Consider the following 21,138-nt stretch of genomic DNA (forward strand, 5'->3'; position numbering starts at 1 on the left):
ACCTTTAAGGAACTATTCCACAATCCCATCGACTCTCCCAACATTCATGAAACAGTTAGACAGATACATGGATAGTGTGTAGGGAGGATATGCAGATGCTGGTTTAAACCAAAGATAGACACAAACAGTTGGAGTGACTCAGCAGGCCAGGCAGCGTCACTGGAGAGAAGGAATGGGTGACGTTTCGGATTGAAACCCTTCATGGATAGGTCAGGTTGTGGAGGGATATGGACCAAATGCAGGCGAGTGTAGCTGGGCCATGTTGGCTAGTGTGGGCAAGTTGGGCCGAAGGGCCTGTTTACATGCTTGATGACTCTATGACTCTAACTCAGGCCCGCACATGCTCTGCATCAGCTTGACTTAATCTCCTATTGAACAAAGCAATCTACATTTATAAAAATAAATCAACGCATTTTACAGTATACTTCTACAATCATTCACGTAATGAAGCCTATACACCGATGAGCCAAAACATTATGACCACTGACAGGTGAAATGAATAACATTGATTATCTTGTTACAATGGCACCTGTCAAGGGGTGGGATATATTAGGCAGCAAGTGAACAGTCAGTTGTTGAAGTTGATGTGTTGGATGCAGGAAAAATGGGCAGGAGTAAAGACCTGAGAGACTTTGACAAGGGCCAAATTATATGGCCAGACAACTGGTATTTATTTCCCAAAATGATGGAGTAACACAGCAGCTCAGGCAGCATCATAGGAGAGAAGGAATGGGTAACGTTTCGGGTCGAGACCCTTCTTCAGACTGATGTCAGGGGGGCGGGAGAAAGGAAGGATATAGGTGGAGACAGGAAGATAGAGGGAGAACTGGGAAGGGGGAAGGGAAGAGAGGGACAGAGGAACTATCTAAAGTTGGAGAAGTCAATGTTCATACCGCTGGGCTGCAAGCTGCCCAAGCTGGCCAGACGACTGGGTCAGAGCATCTCTGAAACGGCAAGGCTGTGGGGTGCTCCCAGTCAGCAGTGGTGAGTACCTACCGACAGTGGTCCGAGGAGGGACAAACCACAAATCGGCGACAGGGTGTTTGGGCTCGCGAGGCTCATCAATGCGTGAGGGCAACGAAGGCTATCCTGTCTGGTCCGAACCGACAGAAGGTCTGCTGTAGCACATGTCACATAAAATTTTAATGGTGGTCACGGGAGGAATGTATCACAATACACAGTGCATCACACCCTGCTGCGTATGGGGCTGTGGAGCCGCAGACTGGTCAGATTGCTCATGATGACCCCTGTCCACCGTCGAAAGCGCCTACATTGGGCACACGAGTGTCGGAACTGGACCTTGGAGCAGTGGAAGAAGGTCGCCTGGTCTGATAAGTCCCATTTTCTTTTAGATCACGTGGATAGCCATGTACGTGTGCGCCGTTTACTTGGGGAAGTGATGGCACCAGGGTGCACTGTGGGAAGACGACAAGCACTGTGGGAAGAGGGAGTGTGATGCTCTGGGCAATGTTCTACTGGGAAACCCTGAGTTCGGCCATTCATGTGGACGTCAATTTGACACGTGTCACCTACCTAAACATCGTTGCAGACCAGGTACACCACTTCATGGCAATGGTATTCCCTGATGGCAGTGGCCTCTTTCACTGCCACAATGCACACATTGTTCGGGAATGGTTTGAGAAACATGATGAAGTGTTCACGGTGTTGCCCTGGCCTCCAAATTCTCCAGATCTCAATCTGATTGAGCATCTGTGGGATGAGCTGGATCGCCAAGTCCAATCCACGGCGGCTCCACCTCGTGACTTACAGGACTTGAAGGATCTGCTGCTAATGTTTTGGTGCCAGATACCACAGGACACCTTCAGGGGTCTTGTAGAGTCCATGCCTCAGCATGTCGGCGCTGTTTTGGTGGCACACGGAGGACCAACAGCATATTAGGCAGGTGATCATAATGTTTTGGCTCATCAGTTTATATCATTTGGCTTGCTGATTGCTAGCTATACCAGTACGACAGATTTGTGTAACGTACATTAGAACATCTAGGTCCCTTTGAACATCAACTTTTCTTTATCACTTACCATTATAAAATACTCTGCTTTTCTGTTGAATAAAACAGATGACCTCACATGATTCCATCTTACATTCCATCTGCCAGGACCCTCCCACTCACCTGACCTGGCAATATCCCCATGAACCTGATGGAAATACCTCTCTATACTCACAATCCCACCTAGTTTAGCATCATCAGCAACTTCGGAAGTCCCCACAAGCTAGGCACTGATAAAGATTGTGAATATCTGGGCCCCTTGAACCAATTCCTGTGGAACCTCACGAGTCACAAACTGCCAATCTGTTTTTTTCCTGCACTTTATTTCCTGTCTGGAAACCATTTCTCAATCCATGCCAATGGATTATCCCCAATTTCGTGTACAGACACCTCATGTTTTATGTGGGGGTTACATTCTTGAAAAGCAGCGCATATCTGAAAAACACATAAGTTAAACATATATGCGACTACACTGCCACGTGTAAATTTGAACACATTATTTGAAAAATACGAGTTGTAATTCAGGTTTTGGTATTAAAGGAACAAGCGCGTTATTCAAAAAATGCAGATATCAAACATGCGTAAAACGTGATGTGCCTAACTTTGTTCACCAAACCTGTGTGGAAAAATTTTAAACACTGAAAGCACTGGTTCGTCTTTATCAATGTCAACATCCTTTGTCAAACAATTCCAGTAGATTATACAATTTCAGTTTTATTTTCATAAATCCATGTTGATTCTACTTAATCTTATTATTTTATCTAAGTCATCTGTTGCTACATTTTTCATTATAGATTGCAGCATCTTCTACACCATTGATGTCAGGGATGACAGTTATGCAGTTCACTATTTTCTCTCTCCTTCCTTTCCAAAATAACAGGATCATTCTTTCTATTCTCCAAACTGCAGGAACAGTTCCAGAAACTATCTTGGAAAATGAAAACCAGAACATCTCCAAAGCCAGCTCTTTGAAAAGTCTGGGATATGGATCATCTAGTTCTTGGATTTATCAGCTTTCAGTTTCAATAACTTCATCAGCTCTATGTTTTTGCAAATGCTAATATTCTTAAATTCCACATTCTCACCGAATCCTTGATTCTCCAGTATGTCTGACAGTATCTTTTTGGCTTTTCCAATGAAACAGACACAAAACAATTGTTTAATTTCTCTGCCATTTCCTCCTGTCATTGGTTATTAAGGGTGTGCATTTATTTTTTACATACCTAAAGATGTTCTTAAAATATATATGTACTTCGTTTCTTGCACGCTACGCTAATATTCTAATCTCCTTTTCTTTATCAATATTCTGGTCCTCCTTATCTGAGTTCTAAAATGCTTCCGGTCTTTAAGTCTTGCTATTTCTGGCAATTCTGTAATCCTCTTTCTTGGATTTAATGTTATCTTTAATTTCTGCAGTCAGCCACAGATGGATCATTTTTCCTCGAGTTTTTGTGCCTCAAAGGAATATAGAAAACCTGTATGGATACTAAGAAGTGAAAGTGAAGAGTTAATTTGAAGAGGTCAAGAACTGTGAATATATCAGTATTAATTTTCAGTTTTGTGTGGCTTGAATTTATACATGCAAGGAAAAGAAACAGTTTGATACAGCTGGTTGTCTGTTTTAACGAAATTACAGTATATGCTGTAAACTATTTACTGGGTTCTTGCAGGGGACTGTGCCTTGAACAAGAACAAATATTTCAGTGAAACATTATTTTCTATTGAGGAACTAAAGGTGGCACGTAGCCTGATGCCTCACAGCAACAGAGAGCCAGGTTTGACCCTGACCTCATGTGTGGAATTTGCACGCTCTTCCTGTGACCACTGGGTTTCCTCCAGCTGCTCTGGTTTCCTCCCACATCCCAAAATCTTCCAGGTTTTAGGTTAATTGGCCTCTGTGCATTGCCCCTAGTGTGTTGGGAGTGGATACGAAAGTGGGATAACAAGGAACTAGTATGAACAATGGTAACATGGAACTTGGTGATTGATGGTCAGAATGGATTTGATGGGCCGAAGGGCCAGTTTATACATTTTATCTATGAACTAAACTAAACTTGAGCTGTGGGGTTTAATGAGGTACCGTGGCCAGCACAGCACGTTTGACCACTGCTGGAGGTTTATCCAGGTGCTGACAGAGTTGTCCACTTGCACCGTCTCCAAACTCATCTATTGTATCTGTAGTTCTCAGTGTAGGTTCCGATATATCAGCGAAACCAAGCACAGACTGGGCGATCATTTCGCTGAACACTTACACTTGGTCACCCTACGTGATCTCCCAGTTGCCAAATATTTTAACTCCCCTCCCCATTCCCACACTGTCTTTCTGTTCTGGACCTCCTCCACTGTCAGAGTGAGGCCACATGCAAATTGAAGGAACAGCACCTCATATTTTGCTTGGGCAGCTTACAACCCAGCGTTATGAACGTGATTTCTCTCATTTCAAGTAACCCCTGCATTTGCTCTCCCCCCCCCCCCCCCCCCTCCCTTCCCCACACTAGTCAGCCTACCTGTTCCACTGTTTGCATCCTTGTATCCCTCCATTATTACCTCTTCCCCAGCCAACAATGGCCCATTAAGGGCTCCACCCTTCCTTGGTCATCTGTTGATGGCCCTGATTTGTTCTGGACTTTTCTTATCTCCAGTTGTTCCACTGAGTTACTCCAGCTTTTTGTGTCCCTCTTCTCCAGAGATGCTGCCTGACCTCTGAGTTGCTCCAGCACTTTGTGTTTATCCTAGATTCTGAGCACTTTCTCATCATCTCCTCTTGGGTGTAATGGAAGCTAGTGTCTCCCCTTCTCTTTGGGCCCTCCCCACCCCAAAGATTTCTCAAAGGGAGGAATACACAGAAGATTTCCAGCACCGCGGTGCATTGCAACAGAATGCAAGGTTGGGCCAGAGTTCTCATCGGATTCCTGTCACAGCAGCAGGAAAGGCAAGTGTTCACATCAGCTTCCTGACATCTGTCTGTATTGAATGCTATAATGACTCCTCTTCACACCAAATGCATCAGCATTCTTGTTCCAGGGAAGGCATCCCATGTGTGAAACAAGATAGCAGTATGTAGGAGATGAGACTGAGAATGAGAGAGCGAGTTCAATGATTTTCAATTTCTAGAGGAAAATACAAAGAGAAAGAAGTATCAATCTTGATTTTAATTATAAAAGCATGCAAGTTGGAAAATAGAGAAGACCAGGATTGGAGCTGACAGATGGAATAATGGATTAACTATGAAATATCAGGCTTCACTTGGATCTCTTTCAGCTTGGCAAAGATAATATGGAAACCGTATTCAAATGGTGAAAATATTAAATGATAAATGTGCGTGTAGCCATTTTTACTCGTGATGGAGATATACAATGAACCTGCAATCCAGTATCAGGCTATTCAGGATACATTGGTATTGATGCTAAATCTTGTGACTCCTTTCACGCTTTTTTTTCTCCTTTTTTATTATCTGCTTTCCTCTTAAATGCATCTGTATTTTTTGCCCATGTATCTCCCTTACACTGCAGTGAACAATAGGTAAAATAATTGTGTTTTTTTAAATATTCGTGAATCTTGTGTCTTTCAGTATTCCACTGAACTACTTTGAATATGGGTTTGGAAAAAGACTATCAGGCCACCTAATCTACACCAATATATGCTTTCCTTTCATGGAGACTACTACCACCCTTCATCTATCATAGTCGATCTGCATAGGCTTCTTTCATTCTGTCTCAAATCCTTACCCTAGCTTTCCAATTGTCTGAGGTAAATTAATATGCACCATTCTTACTTGCTTCAACAAATTCCGATCGCAGCGAGTTCCATATTTTCACTATTCTCTGAAAAAAGAGATTTCTCCAGACTGCTTTATAAGATCGTATTTGTCACTTTACCTCATGCCACTTTAAAATCTAACATTTCTTGTGTCTTTTTACATCCAAAAATACATAAAACTGTCCAAAATAGAACTTCTGCAGCACTCTAGAGGAGAACATAAACACATAAGATTATTAAGAGGTTGGACACATTAGAGGCAGGAAACATGTTCCCAATGTTGGGGGAGTCCAGAACCAGGGGCCACAGTTTAAGAATAAGGGGTAGGCCATTTGGAACGGAGATAAGGAAAAACTTTTTCAGTCAGAGAGTTGTAAATCTGTGGAATTCTCTGCCTCAGAAGGCAGTGGAGGCCAATTCTCTGAATGCATTCAAGAGAGAGCTGGATAGAGCTCTTAAGGATAGCGGAGTCAGGGGGTATGGGGAGAAGGCAGGAACGGGGTACTGATTGAGAATGATCAGCCATGATCACATTGAATGGTGGTGCTGGCTCGAAGGACCAAATGGCCTCCTCCTGCACCTATTGTCTATTGTCTATTGTATAAGACCAATGCCTTATTTGAGAATCTGATCCCTGGGTTTAAACCGAATACAGGGAAGCAGCACCCAGCATCTGACCTATTAAGTTCCATATTATTTTTGACCTTTATCACATGTGCTCTCTTTGCATGCCTACTCCATCAAAACCTGTAATGTTTTTAAAGATTTATTTTTGGTCACCCTACACTCTCCCCTTTTCAAGAAAAAAAACCCAGAAATAGATCTATCTGTACAACCTATCCTGGTGGGCTATTATCTTACATATCCTTCTACATCCTTGTAAATCATGTTTGCAGTCCATCAAAAAGCTCACGCTGTGTCAACAATATTGCAATCACATTTTACACAGAACTCTAAAGTGCGGCAATACAAAAATTTGATCCAAGGAGAGCACTCTGATGGTCTTATTCAATAATATCTTCTAAAGAATAATCCTAGCCCATTTTTCTCAGTATAGTCTTATTATCATACTCTGCGATCCTGTATTTCCTTTTTTTCTCTTCCAAAAGATTAATACTTTTCATGTATCCCAACTGCAATTGATTTTCCAGTTGTGCATGTTTATTAATGTTCAATATAATTTGTTGTAATCCTTCTTAGTATCAAATGTTACACATTCCCATCTAGGGTTGCCAACTGTTCCGAATTAGTCGGGACATCCCGTATATTGGGCTAAATTTGTTTGTTCCGTACAGGACTGCCCTTGGTCCATATTAGGCCCAGGGGGCGCTGTAGGTCCGGACATTGTAGGCCCGGACATTGTAGGCCTGGGGGCCGCTGTAGGGCTGGACAGTGTAGGCCCTGGGGCTGTTGTAGGTCAGGACAGTGTAGGCTAACAGAGTGGGTTCGGGGAGCGGGGCCGAGTGTGTTTGCCTAACGGATGTCGCATAGCAACCCACCTCCCAGCCTGGGCGGCTGCCATTGGTGTAGCGGGAGCACGTGGCCACTGGCTGGGTGAGGTCACGTGGGGCACCGGCGGTGATGTCACCTTTTGTCCCTTATTTAGGAGTTAGAGAGTTGGCAACCCTACCCCCAACCCCACTTCATGTATTTGCAGACATCCATTAGTATAAATAGTGAAAAACAATGATTCCATATGAGTCTTTGTTAGACCTGCTTTCTCCTACCACCCTGAATATTTATCTTTTACCCTTCTATGCGTCACCCTAACTTAAAGCCATTTGCAAATTTGTTCTCCTCTATGCCTGTTTACTTTGCAGGGTTTGGCCTTTGTCATGAATCTATTATGTGTAAGATAGACACAAATGCTGGAGTAACTTAGCGGGACAAGCAGCGGCTCTGGAGAGAAGGAATGGATGACGTTTTGGGTCAGGACCATTCTTCAGACTGAGAGACAGGGAAAAGGGAAACGAGAGATATAGATGGTGATGTAGAGATATATAGAACAAATGAATGAAAGATATGCAAAAAAGTGACAATGATAAAGGAAACAGGCCATTGTTAGCTGTTTGCTATGTGGGAACGAGAAGCTGGTGCGACTTAGGTGGGGGAGGGATGGAGAGAGAGGGAATGCAGGGGTTACTTGAGTTTGGGAAATCAATATTCACTGATATACAAAAAAGTTAATTGGCTTCTACTCTTAATGACCTAAGCTTTATCATGAATTTCCTCATCATGGAGCTTTAATGAAACTTTTTGGCCTACGAATATCAGACCCATTTAGTAATCTTTTCTCATCTCTCTAATACTTAGTCAGAGAATTCAAATAACTTACTAAGCATGGAATTTTTCAAATCCCAAACAAATACATTTTCCATCTTCTCTAAACTTGTTGATTACATGTTTAGTAAAGATTATACAATGTTCATGGTTTTATCGATGGAGATCTATTTAAGATCAAATGAGATCGCTTATGCTATCACAATACTTCATTTTTGCAACTGTCCCTATTCCTACTTTGCTATAGCCCTGTGATAACACTTTGACCTGCTGAGTTGGACCACATTATCCATAGTTTTGACAGATCAATACATTCTCAAAAGTGCATCTATCAAATGACATGTTAAATTTATTGGTTCAGATGGATGTTAAAAGAGGCATCCAATGATGCTACTTGAACTGGAGCAAAGGACTTCTCCCCTTACCCTGACAAACATGTTGCTGCCGTTGAGGTGCAAGATTTGACAAAAGCTCTGGATGTCTGTTCTGGTGGGAAAAAAACTCCCTGTGTTTCAGACCAAGTAATGTTGTCACAACAGATGAGTTGATTGATTAGATTATTCCAAACTTTAGAAGATGCATTGAATGGAAAAGTTTGGGTGTATTTGCCAAAAAAAATCATTAGACCTCAAATCAATTCACTGCATGTTGAAAATTACAGGTAATTTATTAGTACCTTTGAAGTTTAATTATACAAAATTACAGACAGCAGCAATTTAATAATCTAAGTATTGCTGCTCATATTTTGTAAGTTTTTTTAAAATATGAACAACAATACTTAAATTGTAAGCTTGTTAAAATGATAGCTTTGAACCCATCCCCAAATTCAATCAGAAAAGCTGAGTAGAATTCATGTTGTGCTAACAGCTGACATGCCTTTGCTGGAAGTGTTGGCAGGTGGATTGACGTGCTGGAAGGATGTTCAGCCTCTCTATCTAGATTTGCAACTTTCCCATTAATGACACAGAAATCTTTGCCGAAAATATTTTGGAATTATGCATTGTTGAGAGCAGAGAAAAGAATTGTCGGTGGCCAGAAGGAATGGGTGATGTTTCGGGTCAATAGAAGCATCACCTCCTTAATTTCATGTTCAAACCACAGGATTAATATGAATATTTTATTCACTATTTAGATTACTTTTACTTGGTGTGTACTAATATGCGTTATGGTACAGGCACACAAAAATCTCCTCCTCCTCCATTTTCCCATTTTCTTTGACATTAAGAAAGTATTCTCATTCATCTTCCTAAGAGCTCATGTGAATACCTTCTGTTCATTTATATATTCATCTGTCACTTCCTGTCCCATTGTATTAATACTGCAAAGAAGAAAGTCCAAGGATTGTTACTATTTAAAAAAACAGCAAATAATGACCAGGAAAATCATGTTCTTTATCTATTGATACATCACATTATGGCACAAGTGATACCCTCTGAAAAATTAAATTGAATTACATAGGCGTTGGATATTCTTCAAACATTCTGGAAAGTTTTGAATCTAACTATCTAGAACCTCAATGGAGGTCACATCAAAACAATGAAGTTTAGTTACAGAACCTCCAATGATAAGTGATTTTATACCAGTGCATTGACTGGTGACTTTTTTCAGAAAGTAGAGTGTTTTAACTCAAAGTCACATTACATCCGAAAGGGATTTTAATTAATCTTTTACAACCCTCTTGCCTTTATAGCTTCGGAAGAATTTTCTACTGTTTCTTTTGGATAGTGCAACTATGATTTTCATATCAGAATCACCAAATTATGTTTCTATTATATCTGTTGATTGTCTTTAATATAAATAAAATGAATATGAAAATGAAGAATAATTCTCCAAAGGCTCAAGTTCTCCTACATATTTTATCTGTATAGTTTGTTTCTTATTATTATCAATTTAGCATTGTCAAACGAATCCTCTCTGGTGTTAACGCATATCACAAAGTTGCATACTTCTCTCGGCATGGAGTTTTTCTCATCAGGAACATAGTTCAGCTAATCAGAAGTGGAAATCAGCATGACTAATTAGCATCACAACTATTTTCTGACCAAGTACCGAACCGACGTTAAATCAAGTGAAACCACAATTGAATTACGAGGAAGGAATACAGTAACTGGCAAACAAACCTGCAGATGTGGCCAATGCCTTAATAACATTTTCAACTACTCAGGCATCCTTTGATGTGGCCCCACTGCCTTGTTTACTTTATCACAATTAAATCAAAGCTAAAAGGAAAGCACTATTTCTCACAGGTGCAGCTCATATGGTAACAATTCCACAGGGAGATCATTAGGTATTTTGTGACCAGCTGGTGCATATAAGATCTGGAATTGGGAACATGTTAATCATTTGAACCGACATAAATTGAAATCGAAACAGAAACTATTAGCGCTTTTAAATGAAGTTGCCTGGGGAAATTGCCTACAGCATATCACAATTTTAACAAGTTTACAATTCACAGGTTATAGGAGTAGAATTAGGCCATTTGGCCTGTCGAGTCTACTCCACCATTCAATCGTGGCTGGTCTCTACCTCCTAATCCCATTTTCCTGCCTTCTCCCCATAACCCTTGACACCTGTTAAATTTTAATTTTAATTTATCTTCATTTCAAATATATTGCACTGACTCTTAAAACGAAATAACAAATGGAATTCTCGGTATCAAAAGCAGAAAAATACTTGTAACTGCGCATTTGATAACTTAATCTATTTTATAGTCCAAAATCTAGCACCAATTTTTCTTCTCTTCCCTTATAGCAGTAAATCTGGATATGTGTCACACAATGATTATTGACTTTTTATTTCCCATCTGGCATGATAAAGAATTTTAGTTTTATATATTTTCTCATTGCAATCACACACTTTTACAACAACCTGTCTCAAGTTTTCTTCATAATTATAATCACAAATGCACCAGAATTTAACAGATCGATATATTTGCAGTTTGAATATTGGGATTGTGGAGCCACAGACTTCTTAGGATAGATAATCACTTGTCCTATTGTTCTGAGAAATAGTCCTAATACAATCCCTTACAGGTGCCAAAGTAATTGGGATCAAATAATTCTAAAGATTTTGTGCGTTGCCAGTGAGAAGAGGGCAAGGCTCTTTTCCACTGCTTTGTGGAAAGGAAATTGATCCAAGAATTGAAGATGAAATGTTTCTATTGTATGCAAGAAATCGATGGCACTATTCAGGTATGTCCACCTGATCTATTCCTCTCATGATTTTATACACCTTTATAAGATCACCCTTCATCTTCCTGCACTCCAGGGAATAGCGTCCCAGTCTGCTCAACCTCACCCAACAGCTCAGACCCTTGAGTCCTGGCAACATCCTTGTAAATCTTCTTTGCACCACTTCCAATTTAACAACATCTTATAACATGGCGCCCAGAACTGAAAACAATACTCTAAATGCAGCCTCACCAACATCTTATATAACTGCAGCATGACCTCCCAACTTCCATTCTCAATACTCTCACTGATGAAGGCCAATGTGCCAAAAGCCTATTTGACCACTCCATCTACCTGTGATCCCACCTTCCAGGAACTAGAAACTTCTATGTTTCTATGTTTCTATATTCCTGCACTCCCCGATCCCGTTGCTCTGCAACACTTCACACACCCCTACCATGCGCTGTGTATGTCCTGCCAATGTTAGGCTTTCCAAAATGCAACACCTCACATTTCTCGGTATTGAATTCCATCAACCATTCCTCAGCCCAGTTGGCTAACCGATCAAGATCCTGCTGCAATTTTTGACAACCATCTTCACTATCTCTTCATTCTCCCTGTGACTACATTCGTTTTTCTCCGAGAGCTCCGGTTTCCATCCACACTCCAGAGAAGTACAGGTTTGTAGGCTAATTGGCTTGGTAAAATTGTAAATTGTCCCTAGTGTGTAGGATAGTGTCAGTGTGCAGGGAACACTAGTCAGCGCGGACTCGATGGACTAAAGGGCCTGTTTCTGCGCTGTATCTCTAAACCAAACTAACCTAAACTAAACTTTTTGTTTGATAATGGTCTTATGGAGCATCTGAGGATATTTAACCTGCACTACTTGAAATTCCTGTTTTCTATTCTATGCTTTTCCTAATGAATTCATGGTACATGGATTTTGATACAGTATGGCCTTATGGATAAAGAGATGGCTAGAAGGTAAAAAGCAATGAATGTCTTGGACTGGGCTGATATAATGAGTGCTATTACATCATTATTTGTTTTGAAGTGCTCTTATTGTATCATGTATATGATAAATTCTGAAAGCAGCAGGAGTAGAATAGGAGGTTTGTAAATAGAGATTACGAGTGACAAGCGATTTTGGATATCATTCAGTTTCAAAGAATAAGGAAAGAAATACATCCTAAAAATGAAGCATGATAAAGAGAGGAAAAAAAACCCTTCAAGTGATGCTGTAACTCAGAGAGTCAGGCAGCATCTCTGGAGAATGTAGATAGGTGATGTTTCAGGTTGGGACCCTTCTTCAGACTGAAGTCTGACCCAAAATGTCACCTATCCATGTTCTCCAGAGATGCTGCCTGACCAGCAGTTACTCAAAGGTTCATAGGTTATGTGCAGAATTATGCCACTTGGCCCATTAAATCTACTCTGCCATTCAATCATGGCTGATCTATCTTTCCCCGTCAACCCCATTCTCCTGCCATCTCCCCATAATCCCTGACACCTTGCTAATCAAGAATTTGTCAATCTCCGCCTTGAAATATCCATTGACTTGGGCTCCGCAGCTGTCTGTGGTAATAAATTCCACAGATTCACCACCCTCTGAGTAAAGAAATTCCTCCTCAAGTCCTTTCTAAAGGTAAGTCCTTATATTCTGAGACTATGGCCTCTGGTCAATAGACAATAGACAATAGACAATAGGTGCAGTGTCTCACTTCAACAGTGAGCAGTAAAAAACACTATAAAAGTTTTTAATACATGTGCAACCCAGATGAGATAATAAACCAACACAACTTTGCACTTACCAGCATGTGATTAAATACAATGATAGTCAAGTTCTTTATGGGGTGTCCTTTCTTTTTATAGTGGGTAGTTTCACTGAATGCAGGTGGTGGCCTGGGGTTGCTACCTCAGTTGATGACCATGCTGCTAATTTTTATTTTGTTACCCTGCATTATTTCTTGTGATGGCATAATTCAGAACAAAGGTGATGTCTAAATACTATTTCCATGGATGTAAAAATAAATGATATATTTAAGATCCTTTATATTATGATATATTGCTTCCTCTTCCTTCCTCTTGCAGAGCTAAACTGTCCTAATGACGTGACACCTCATAGTTTCACAGTGATATATAAATAGACAATAGACAATAGACAATAGACAATAGGTGCAGGAGTAGGCCATTCAGCCCTTCGAGCCAGCACCGCCATTCAATGCGATCATGGCTGATCACTCTCAATCAGTACCCCGTTCCTGCCTTCTCCCCATACCCCCTCACTCCGCTATCCTTAAGAGCTCTATCCAGCTCTCTCTTGAAAGCATCCAACGAACTGGCCTCCACTGCCTTCTGAGGCAGAGAATTCCACACCTTCACCACCCTCTGACTGAAAAAGTTCTTCCTCATCTCCGTTCTAAATGGCCTACCCCTTATTCTTAAACTGTGGCCCCTTGTTCTGGACTCCCCCAACATTGGGAACATGTTATCTGCCTCTAATGTGTCCAATCCCCTAATTATCTTATATGTTTCAATAAGATCCCCCCTCATCCTTCTAAATTCCAGTGTATACAAGCCCAATCGCTCCAGCCTTTCAACATACGACAGTCCCGCCATTCCGGGAATTAACCTAGTGAACCTACGCTGCACGCCCTCCATAGCAAGAATATCCTTCCTCAAATTTGGAGACCAAAACTGCACACAGTACTCCAGGTGCGGTCTCACCAGGGCCCGGTACAACTGTAGAAGGACCTCTTTGCTCCTATACTCAACTCCTCTTGTTACGAAGGCCAACATTCCATTGGCTTTCTTCACTGCCTGCTGTACCTGCATGCTTCCTTTCATTGACTGATGCACTAGGACACCCAGATCTCGTTGAACTCCCCCTCCTCCTAACTTGACACCATTCAGATAATAATCTGCCTTTCTATTCTTACTTCCAAAGTGAATAACCTCACACTTATCTACATTAAACTGCATCTGCCATGTATCCGCCCACTCACACAACCTGTCCAAGTCACCCTGCAGCCTTATTGCATCTTCCTCACAATTCACACTACCCCCCAACTTAGTGTCATCTGCAAATTTGCTAATGGTACTTTTAATCCCTTCGTCTAAGTCATTAATCTTGGTCCTAGATTCTCCCACTATTGGAAACATCCTCTGCACATTCACGCTATCTACACTTTTCTTTTTTTATAACCCAACATCTGCAGTTCCTTGTTTCTATGTGATAAAGAGAATTTGATGTAAGATACCTAGATTATTGGAGATAGAAGCACCACAGTTATTAGAGGAGCTAGCTAAAATAAATCCTGATGTGATATAAATATGCACAAATCTTGATCTTATACATGACTTTAGTTGATCTTACGTTGCCCATCCAAAATACAGAATAAATATATGCAAAGTGTATGATGTAGTGCAGGTTCACCTGGGTTTTACGAAAAATGGGAATTAAAATTTAGACAAGATTATGATTATTTTCATTGAAGAAGAAGAAGAGTTTACCCAAAGAAAAGTCACAACTTAGAATAGACACAAAGAATATTAAGGATTTTTTTTGTAGAAAAAGCATACAGCATTCATTGCCACTAATAATTGTTGAAACAGTCTATATGTATTCTTTACAATAAAGACCTGCTTGGAAAATGTAAACTGAAATGAGGAAATCCAGAAAAAAGTGGAATAAAAGTAATGGCACATATTGAAAACGTTATATATTGGGTGGCTTTTTTTCTGTACTGTAACAGTAAATAATTCTGCATTTTGAAACTTATTGGCATAACAACAAAATGAATTGGTTAAGCATATCCAATGATGTGTTATAGCCAACAACGGTCTCCCGAAACTTGCTGTATGGCATTCAACTTAAAGTTTCCCATGAATGTCTGGTTAATTTTTGATATCCCCAACAATTAGCATCATTAATAATTGGATTGTGATACACAATGTTATACTGTGTACCACAGAGAATAACAACAGATTAAGTTGTTGGCCTCTTCATTTCACACCTTGATATTTAGCTTGATCCCAAGATGAACACTTTGGACGTTAAGATTAAATGAGATTGAATATTTTAACTAAAAATGTTAGTGCAGAAACATAAATAACTCGTTTTGAAGTATTTTGTACTAACACACATAACAGCACTGTTTAAAATGTGTAGGAAGGAACTGCAGAAGCTGGTTTACACCGAAGATAGACACAAAATGCTGGAGTAACTCAGTGGGTCAGGCACAATCTCTGGAGAAAATAAAGAGGTAATGTTTTGGGTTGAAACCGTTCTTCAGACACTGACCCCTTCTTTGAGTCTGAAGAAGGGTCTCAACCCAAAACATCACCCTTTCTTCCAGAGATGCTGCCTGTCCTGCAGTTACTCTAGCACTTTGTATCTATCTTCACTGCTTAAAACTTTGTACCTGAAGAAATTGATTATTATTTCCCAATCAATAGTAATAGTCACCTATTTCTTACCTGGTGTCAAGTTCAAGCTTACTTTTAGGAAAGTTACTACTGAAGGTATTGATGGAAATTCCCAGCATTGATTAATGCACCTTCTGAATATGACCACTTTTCTGGGCAGAATCTGCTTCTAATGCAATGTTTTAAAACTGACTGCAAAAGAATGTGGAATCACAGATTGCACTGAGCACAATTTGCAATTAAAACCCCACGATACTTTCTCCTATTAGTTTTACATTTGGAGAAATACACCATAAAATCCCACAACTGGAATTTACAAGCCAATGCTTCCGTACATTGTAAGAGAAAAAAAAGCAGTGATACAACAAATGTATTGATCACCGAACAAAGACACAAAAAGCTGGAGTAACTCAGCGGGTCAGACAGCATCTCTGGAGAAAATAGGTGGCGTTGATTAAATGTATGAGGTGAAAGCATGCTAGCTAGTTATTGGTGTAGGATATGTATTTGGTATACATCATGATGAACTACTATTTTCATAGATATTGTTGAAAATATATCATGTCCTTAGCCTTTATTATGCTATGATGCATTGAGAAATGAATGCATTCCTATCAGCGGTAACTGGCTATTTTACCAGCACATTTTAATTTCCCTCCAGGAATCATGTAAAAATGTTTCCAATAGTTTTACAAGCCATTAGTGCAAGTGATGTTTGCAACTAAGTGAACTGCTATAAAGTTAAGACTTAATCTTCATGAGACATATCAACTGTGAAGAGGGCAATCAACATGACAGAATAGCCTATATTAAAGCAGTCGCATTTTATACTAATTTATAACCCCCACTCCCCTCCTCATAAAACAAATATTTTGTTTTATTATAGAAATGAAAGGGAGAATAAAGATTTATGAACTCCTTTTCCGATGTTTATTAGACCATTTTAAACCACAGATGGAATGGAACTTATTTATTACCTTCTTTATACCATAGAGCAAATGCAAAGCTACATTCTATCCTGCAGATTCCTGACCGCACATGATGATTTATCACCACCAATTTTGAGAGGTTGAGAGAATGAGAGATTGAGCAGGCTGGGACTCTATTCCTTGAAGCACAGGAGAATGAGGGGTGATCTTATAGAGGTGCTTAAAATCATGAAAGGAATAGATCGGTTAGATCTAAGGAATAGAAAGGAATAGATCATAAAACTAAGGAAAAGAAAGGAATAGATCGGTTAGAATCCCTTGCCCAGAGTAGGGGAATCGAGGACCGGAGGACATAGGTTTACGGTGAAGGGGGAAAGATTTAATAGAAATCTGGGGGGTAACTTTTTCACACAAAGAGCTGCCAGAGGAGGTAGTTGAGGCAGGGACTATTGCAACGTTTAAGAAACAATTAGACAGGTACATGGATAGGACAGGTTTGGAGGGATATGGACCAAATACAGGCAGGTGGGACTAGAGTAGATGGGAAAGTTGAAGTGTCTGTTTCCATGCTGTATGACTCTATGACTCTCATTGAAAACATTATTTCTTGTTCAGGATCTGGGTGTTGTCAGCAAGGCCGCATTTGTCACCCATCACTAACTGCCCTTGAAAGGTTGGTGGCTAGCTGCTGCCTTGAACTATTGCAGTCCTTCTGGAGAAAGTACTCCCATTTTGTCGATGTCTATGGAGTCAGAAACTCATACACCATGGAATCAGGCCCTTGGGTCCAACTTCTCCATGTTCCCCAAGTTGTCCATTTAAACTAGTCTCATTTGTTTGTGTTTGATACATAATCCTCTACACCTTTCTTAAACATATACCTGTCCAAATATATTTTAACTTGTTGTTATAGAGGTCCAAAACTTCCACTATTCTAAAGTGTTATTTTAGATTGTATAAAATGTGTGACCTTTACAATTTTCCAATACTGTTGGGATTATTGCATAAATTGGTGAATATACTCCAAATCCTCTTCTGCAGTTAGATTTTAAATCTATTCTCCCATTTGGTTTTAACTTTTGCCCAACCTTGTTGATTACCTCTGTATGCCATCATAATTATTTGCCCTAATTTCATACTTTCTTTCGTTTACAGTTCATAGGTTTTCTGGCTTAATTTTACAGGCATTTTAAAAGGAACAATGGTACACTTTAAATCACAGCTTGAACATCAACAACACATGCCTTAACATTGGATTCCACTGACTTGGCTGCTGATTAACAAGAAATGTTTTTAATGAAAATAATGTGTCCATTTACTTTTCAAGTGGGGATTCTTAACCTCGGGTTAAAATTACAAAAATGGTAAAAGAATCCTCAACAAACAATGAAGCTTTTATAAGAGTCATGGAGTCATACAACACGGAAAGGGGGCCTCCGACCCAACTTGTCCATGCCGACCAAGATGCCCTATCTGTGCTCGTCACATTTAGCACCATTTGTCTGCTGTTTGTTGATTTACCAAATTTCCAGGAAAGGTCCAGTGATCAATAATCTGGAACAATATTATACAATCCACTCGTTGTTTCGTTTATATGCATATTTAAAGCTTACCTAAAGTGTGAAGAAAATATGTACATTAGGTAATAGCTAATGAGCTATTTTCATCATGTAACCCAACGCATTCATTCCTACGGTAGTCATTCAACCGGGGTACTTTTTAAAACCCCAACTTCCTGAAGTATGAATCAAAAAGCAAAGATGCAAACTGTACAACATGTAGGGTTGTATATACTATACAACATGTAGGGATGCAAACTATACAACATGTAGGGTTAAGACTTAATCTTCATGAGACATGTCTGAAGAAGGGTCTCGACCCGAAACGTCACCCATTCCTTCTCTCCCGAGATGCTGCCTGACCTGCTGAGTTACTCCAGCATTTCGTGAATAAATACCTTCGATTTGTACCAGCATCTGCAGTTATTTTCTTATACTATATGTAGGGTTGCAGTATATAAAGACATTCCAGCATTGATTTCATGGATTCCTTGGTGCTGATGAAGTCCAGGGATTGGATTTCAACACAGGGACCATAACAAACTCAGGCAAGTGCACAGTGATGCCCTCACGGGTGTTCGGTCACACTAGTTATTATATCGGCAGCGACTGACAGTAGACTGTGTTTATTCCATGCAGCAATTTCAAAATTGCATGTTACCCGAGAGACCTCTCTGCCACATATGATGGTCCGACAGGAGATCATCGTTATTTGAGCTGGATCGTGGTGGGTGACTGCGATCTTTGGGGGAGGTTAATGCCCGAGGAAGCGATCACTGACATATCTCCAGCACTAGAGTGTGACAATCTCTTTACTCACGGCTCTGCCTCGATGCTGCAGTCGAGCGCCACGTAGTTGCTGGGGATGTATCCCTGCCTGCCCTCCTCCCCTCTCTTCAGCGAGCGTGCCAGCCACCAGTTGTCCAGGGACTGGTCGGTCACCTCCAGCCTTTCGCCGGCCTCGAAGCTCAGGTCCTCGGGCGTGCGAGCAGAGTAGTCGTACAGAGCCAAGTAGATCCCGCGGAGCTCGGCGAACTGAGGTGCCAGTGTCGGCGCCGGCTTTGGGGGCAGCGGACGACCCATCGTGGGATGACTGTCCATCTCGACAATGGACTGCTCCGTCTCCTTCGGCTTAGTCGGGTCGTGGAAGACACAGGGGCAGATGCCCTTGAGCCACACACAGTGAGTGCGGATGAAATTCCCCATGGCGCTCCCGCTGCTCCTTGTCTATTGTATCTCCACAGAGGAAGGCATTGAGGGCAGCAAATCTGGAAACGGCCGTCTTTGTTTCTTAAAGTTCAAGTCTTTTTTTTTTAAATGAAAGAGGAATAAAGCCAAGCAGGAGGAGGGAGATCTTTTGCAAGTTCCATTGGCCACTCCGCGGGCAACGCTCTCGGCGCTTGGATATCGAACCAGGAAGTGTTGTTGCCAGGAAAAAGGTAGCAGGAATCTGAAACTTTGACATCGAAGAGACACACCTTTCCCGTTTCGAACAGCCTCGGTTAGATGACGTCCGCCCGCACCACGAATTTCACTTGATTTCCTGGTCCGTCTCTACCTTCCAAGCACTAATTTTCCGAATGAGACCTTTAAAGCAGTGGATTCAACTCCAAACTGCAACTATTAACTCATGTGTAGGAAGGAACTGCAGATGCTGGCTACACACCGAAGATAGACACAAAATGCTGGAGTAACTCAGCGGGATAGACAGCCTGTTACTTCAGCATTATGAACTTTTGTGGATTGCCTTTGCTTGTACAAAGGACTCCGGAATTTTATTTTTGCACTAGTTTTAGTGGTATTAATGTATTGATTTTTGATATCTATATGTACCATGTTAACAGGCCTGTTAAGCTGCTGTAAGTAAGAATATAATTTCCCATTGTCGGTATATTTAATAATTAAACTCTCTAGACTTTTGTTTCTATTTCTGAACAATAATATCCATGGGGTTATGCAATTGCACTCATTCATTGCGCGTTTTGAGTTTGGAATGGAAATAGAAACATGGAAAATAGGTGCAGGAGTAGGCCATTCGGCCCTTCGAGCCCTTCGAGCCAGCACCGCCATTCAATATGATCATGGCTGATCATCCAAAATCAGTACCCCATTCTAGCTTTTTTCCCGTATCCCTTGATTCCCTTAGCCCTAAGAGATAAATCTAACTATCTCTTGAAACCATCCAGTGAATTGGCCTCCACTACCTTCTGTGGCAGAAAATTCCACAGATTCACAACTCACTGGGTGAAAAAGATTTTCCTCATCTCAGTCCTAAATGGCCTACCCCTTATTCTTCAACTGTGACCCCTGGCTCTGGACTCCCCCAAAATCGGGAACATTTTTCCTGCATCTACTCTGTCCAATCCTCTAAGAATTTTATATATTTCTATTAGATTCTCTCTTATCCTTCTAAATTCCAGCGAATACAAGTCAAGTTGACCCAATCTTTCATCATACATCAGTCCCGCCATCCCGTGAATTAACCTGGTGAACCTATGCTCCACTCCCTCAATAGCAGAAAATGTTGAAGATACAAGTGTCAGTATTGACTGTAAGAAGAGAATTGAAGTTTCTGAACTTTACCCTAACTGCAGCCTGAATATAATACACCGACTCAAACTAACTCAATCGATCGGTCGGGTTGCTGTTGCCAAACTTATAGCAGGTTCCAGCACCCACAGAGTCTCTGGCGAGTAAGGAAGGGAACACCAACCTTCTGATCATTTGAATTCCGTGTGTCTTTGGTTTCAGTGTGCCCAACTTTGGGTGGATTCAGCCCGTTAGGATAATGCATTAGCAGCAGACCTTGCAAGGTGCATATTGATTTTCTGGGTGGATTCAGCAATGTTCATAAGCCTTTCTGGGTATTTAGGGAAGTGTTGAATAGACTGAGACGCGCCAATACATTGTGGGAAACCAAAGACACACACAAAAATCTGAAGAAGGGTCTCGACTCGAAACGTCACCTATTCCTTTTCTCTAGAGATGCTGTCTAACCCGCTGTG

At 40.9% G+C, this 21,138-nt stretch overlaps 1 protein-coding gene across 1 annotated transcript in view; it reads right to left on the reverse strand.

Moving 5' to 3' along the window:
- Positions 1 to 19,522, reverse strand: part of frk (fyn-related Src family tyrosine kinase) — an 87,575-nt gene extending 68,053 nt beyond the window's left edge. The window contains exon 1 of the mRNA XM_078399623.1: positions 18,954 to 19,522. Within this exon, the coding sequence (XP_078255749.1) occupies positions 18,954 to 19,339 (386 nt within the window). The 5' untranslated portion in view covers positions 19,340 to 19,522. The remainder of the gene's footprint in view (positions 1 to 18,953) is intronic.
- Between the last annotated feature and the right edge of the window lie 1,616 nt (positions 19,523 to 21,138).

The sequence above is a fragment of the Rhinoraja longicauda genome, chromosome 5 (assembly GCF_053455715.1).
Source record: "Rhinoraja longicauda isolate Sanriku21f chromosome 5, sRhiLon1.1, whole genome shotgun sequence".
NCBI classification, from domain to species: Eukaryota; Metazoa; Chordata; class Chondrichthyes; order Rajiformes; family Arhynchobatidae; genus Rhinoraja; species Rhinoraja longicauda.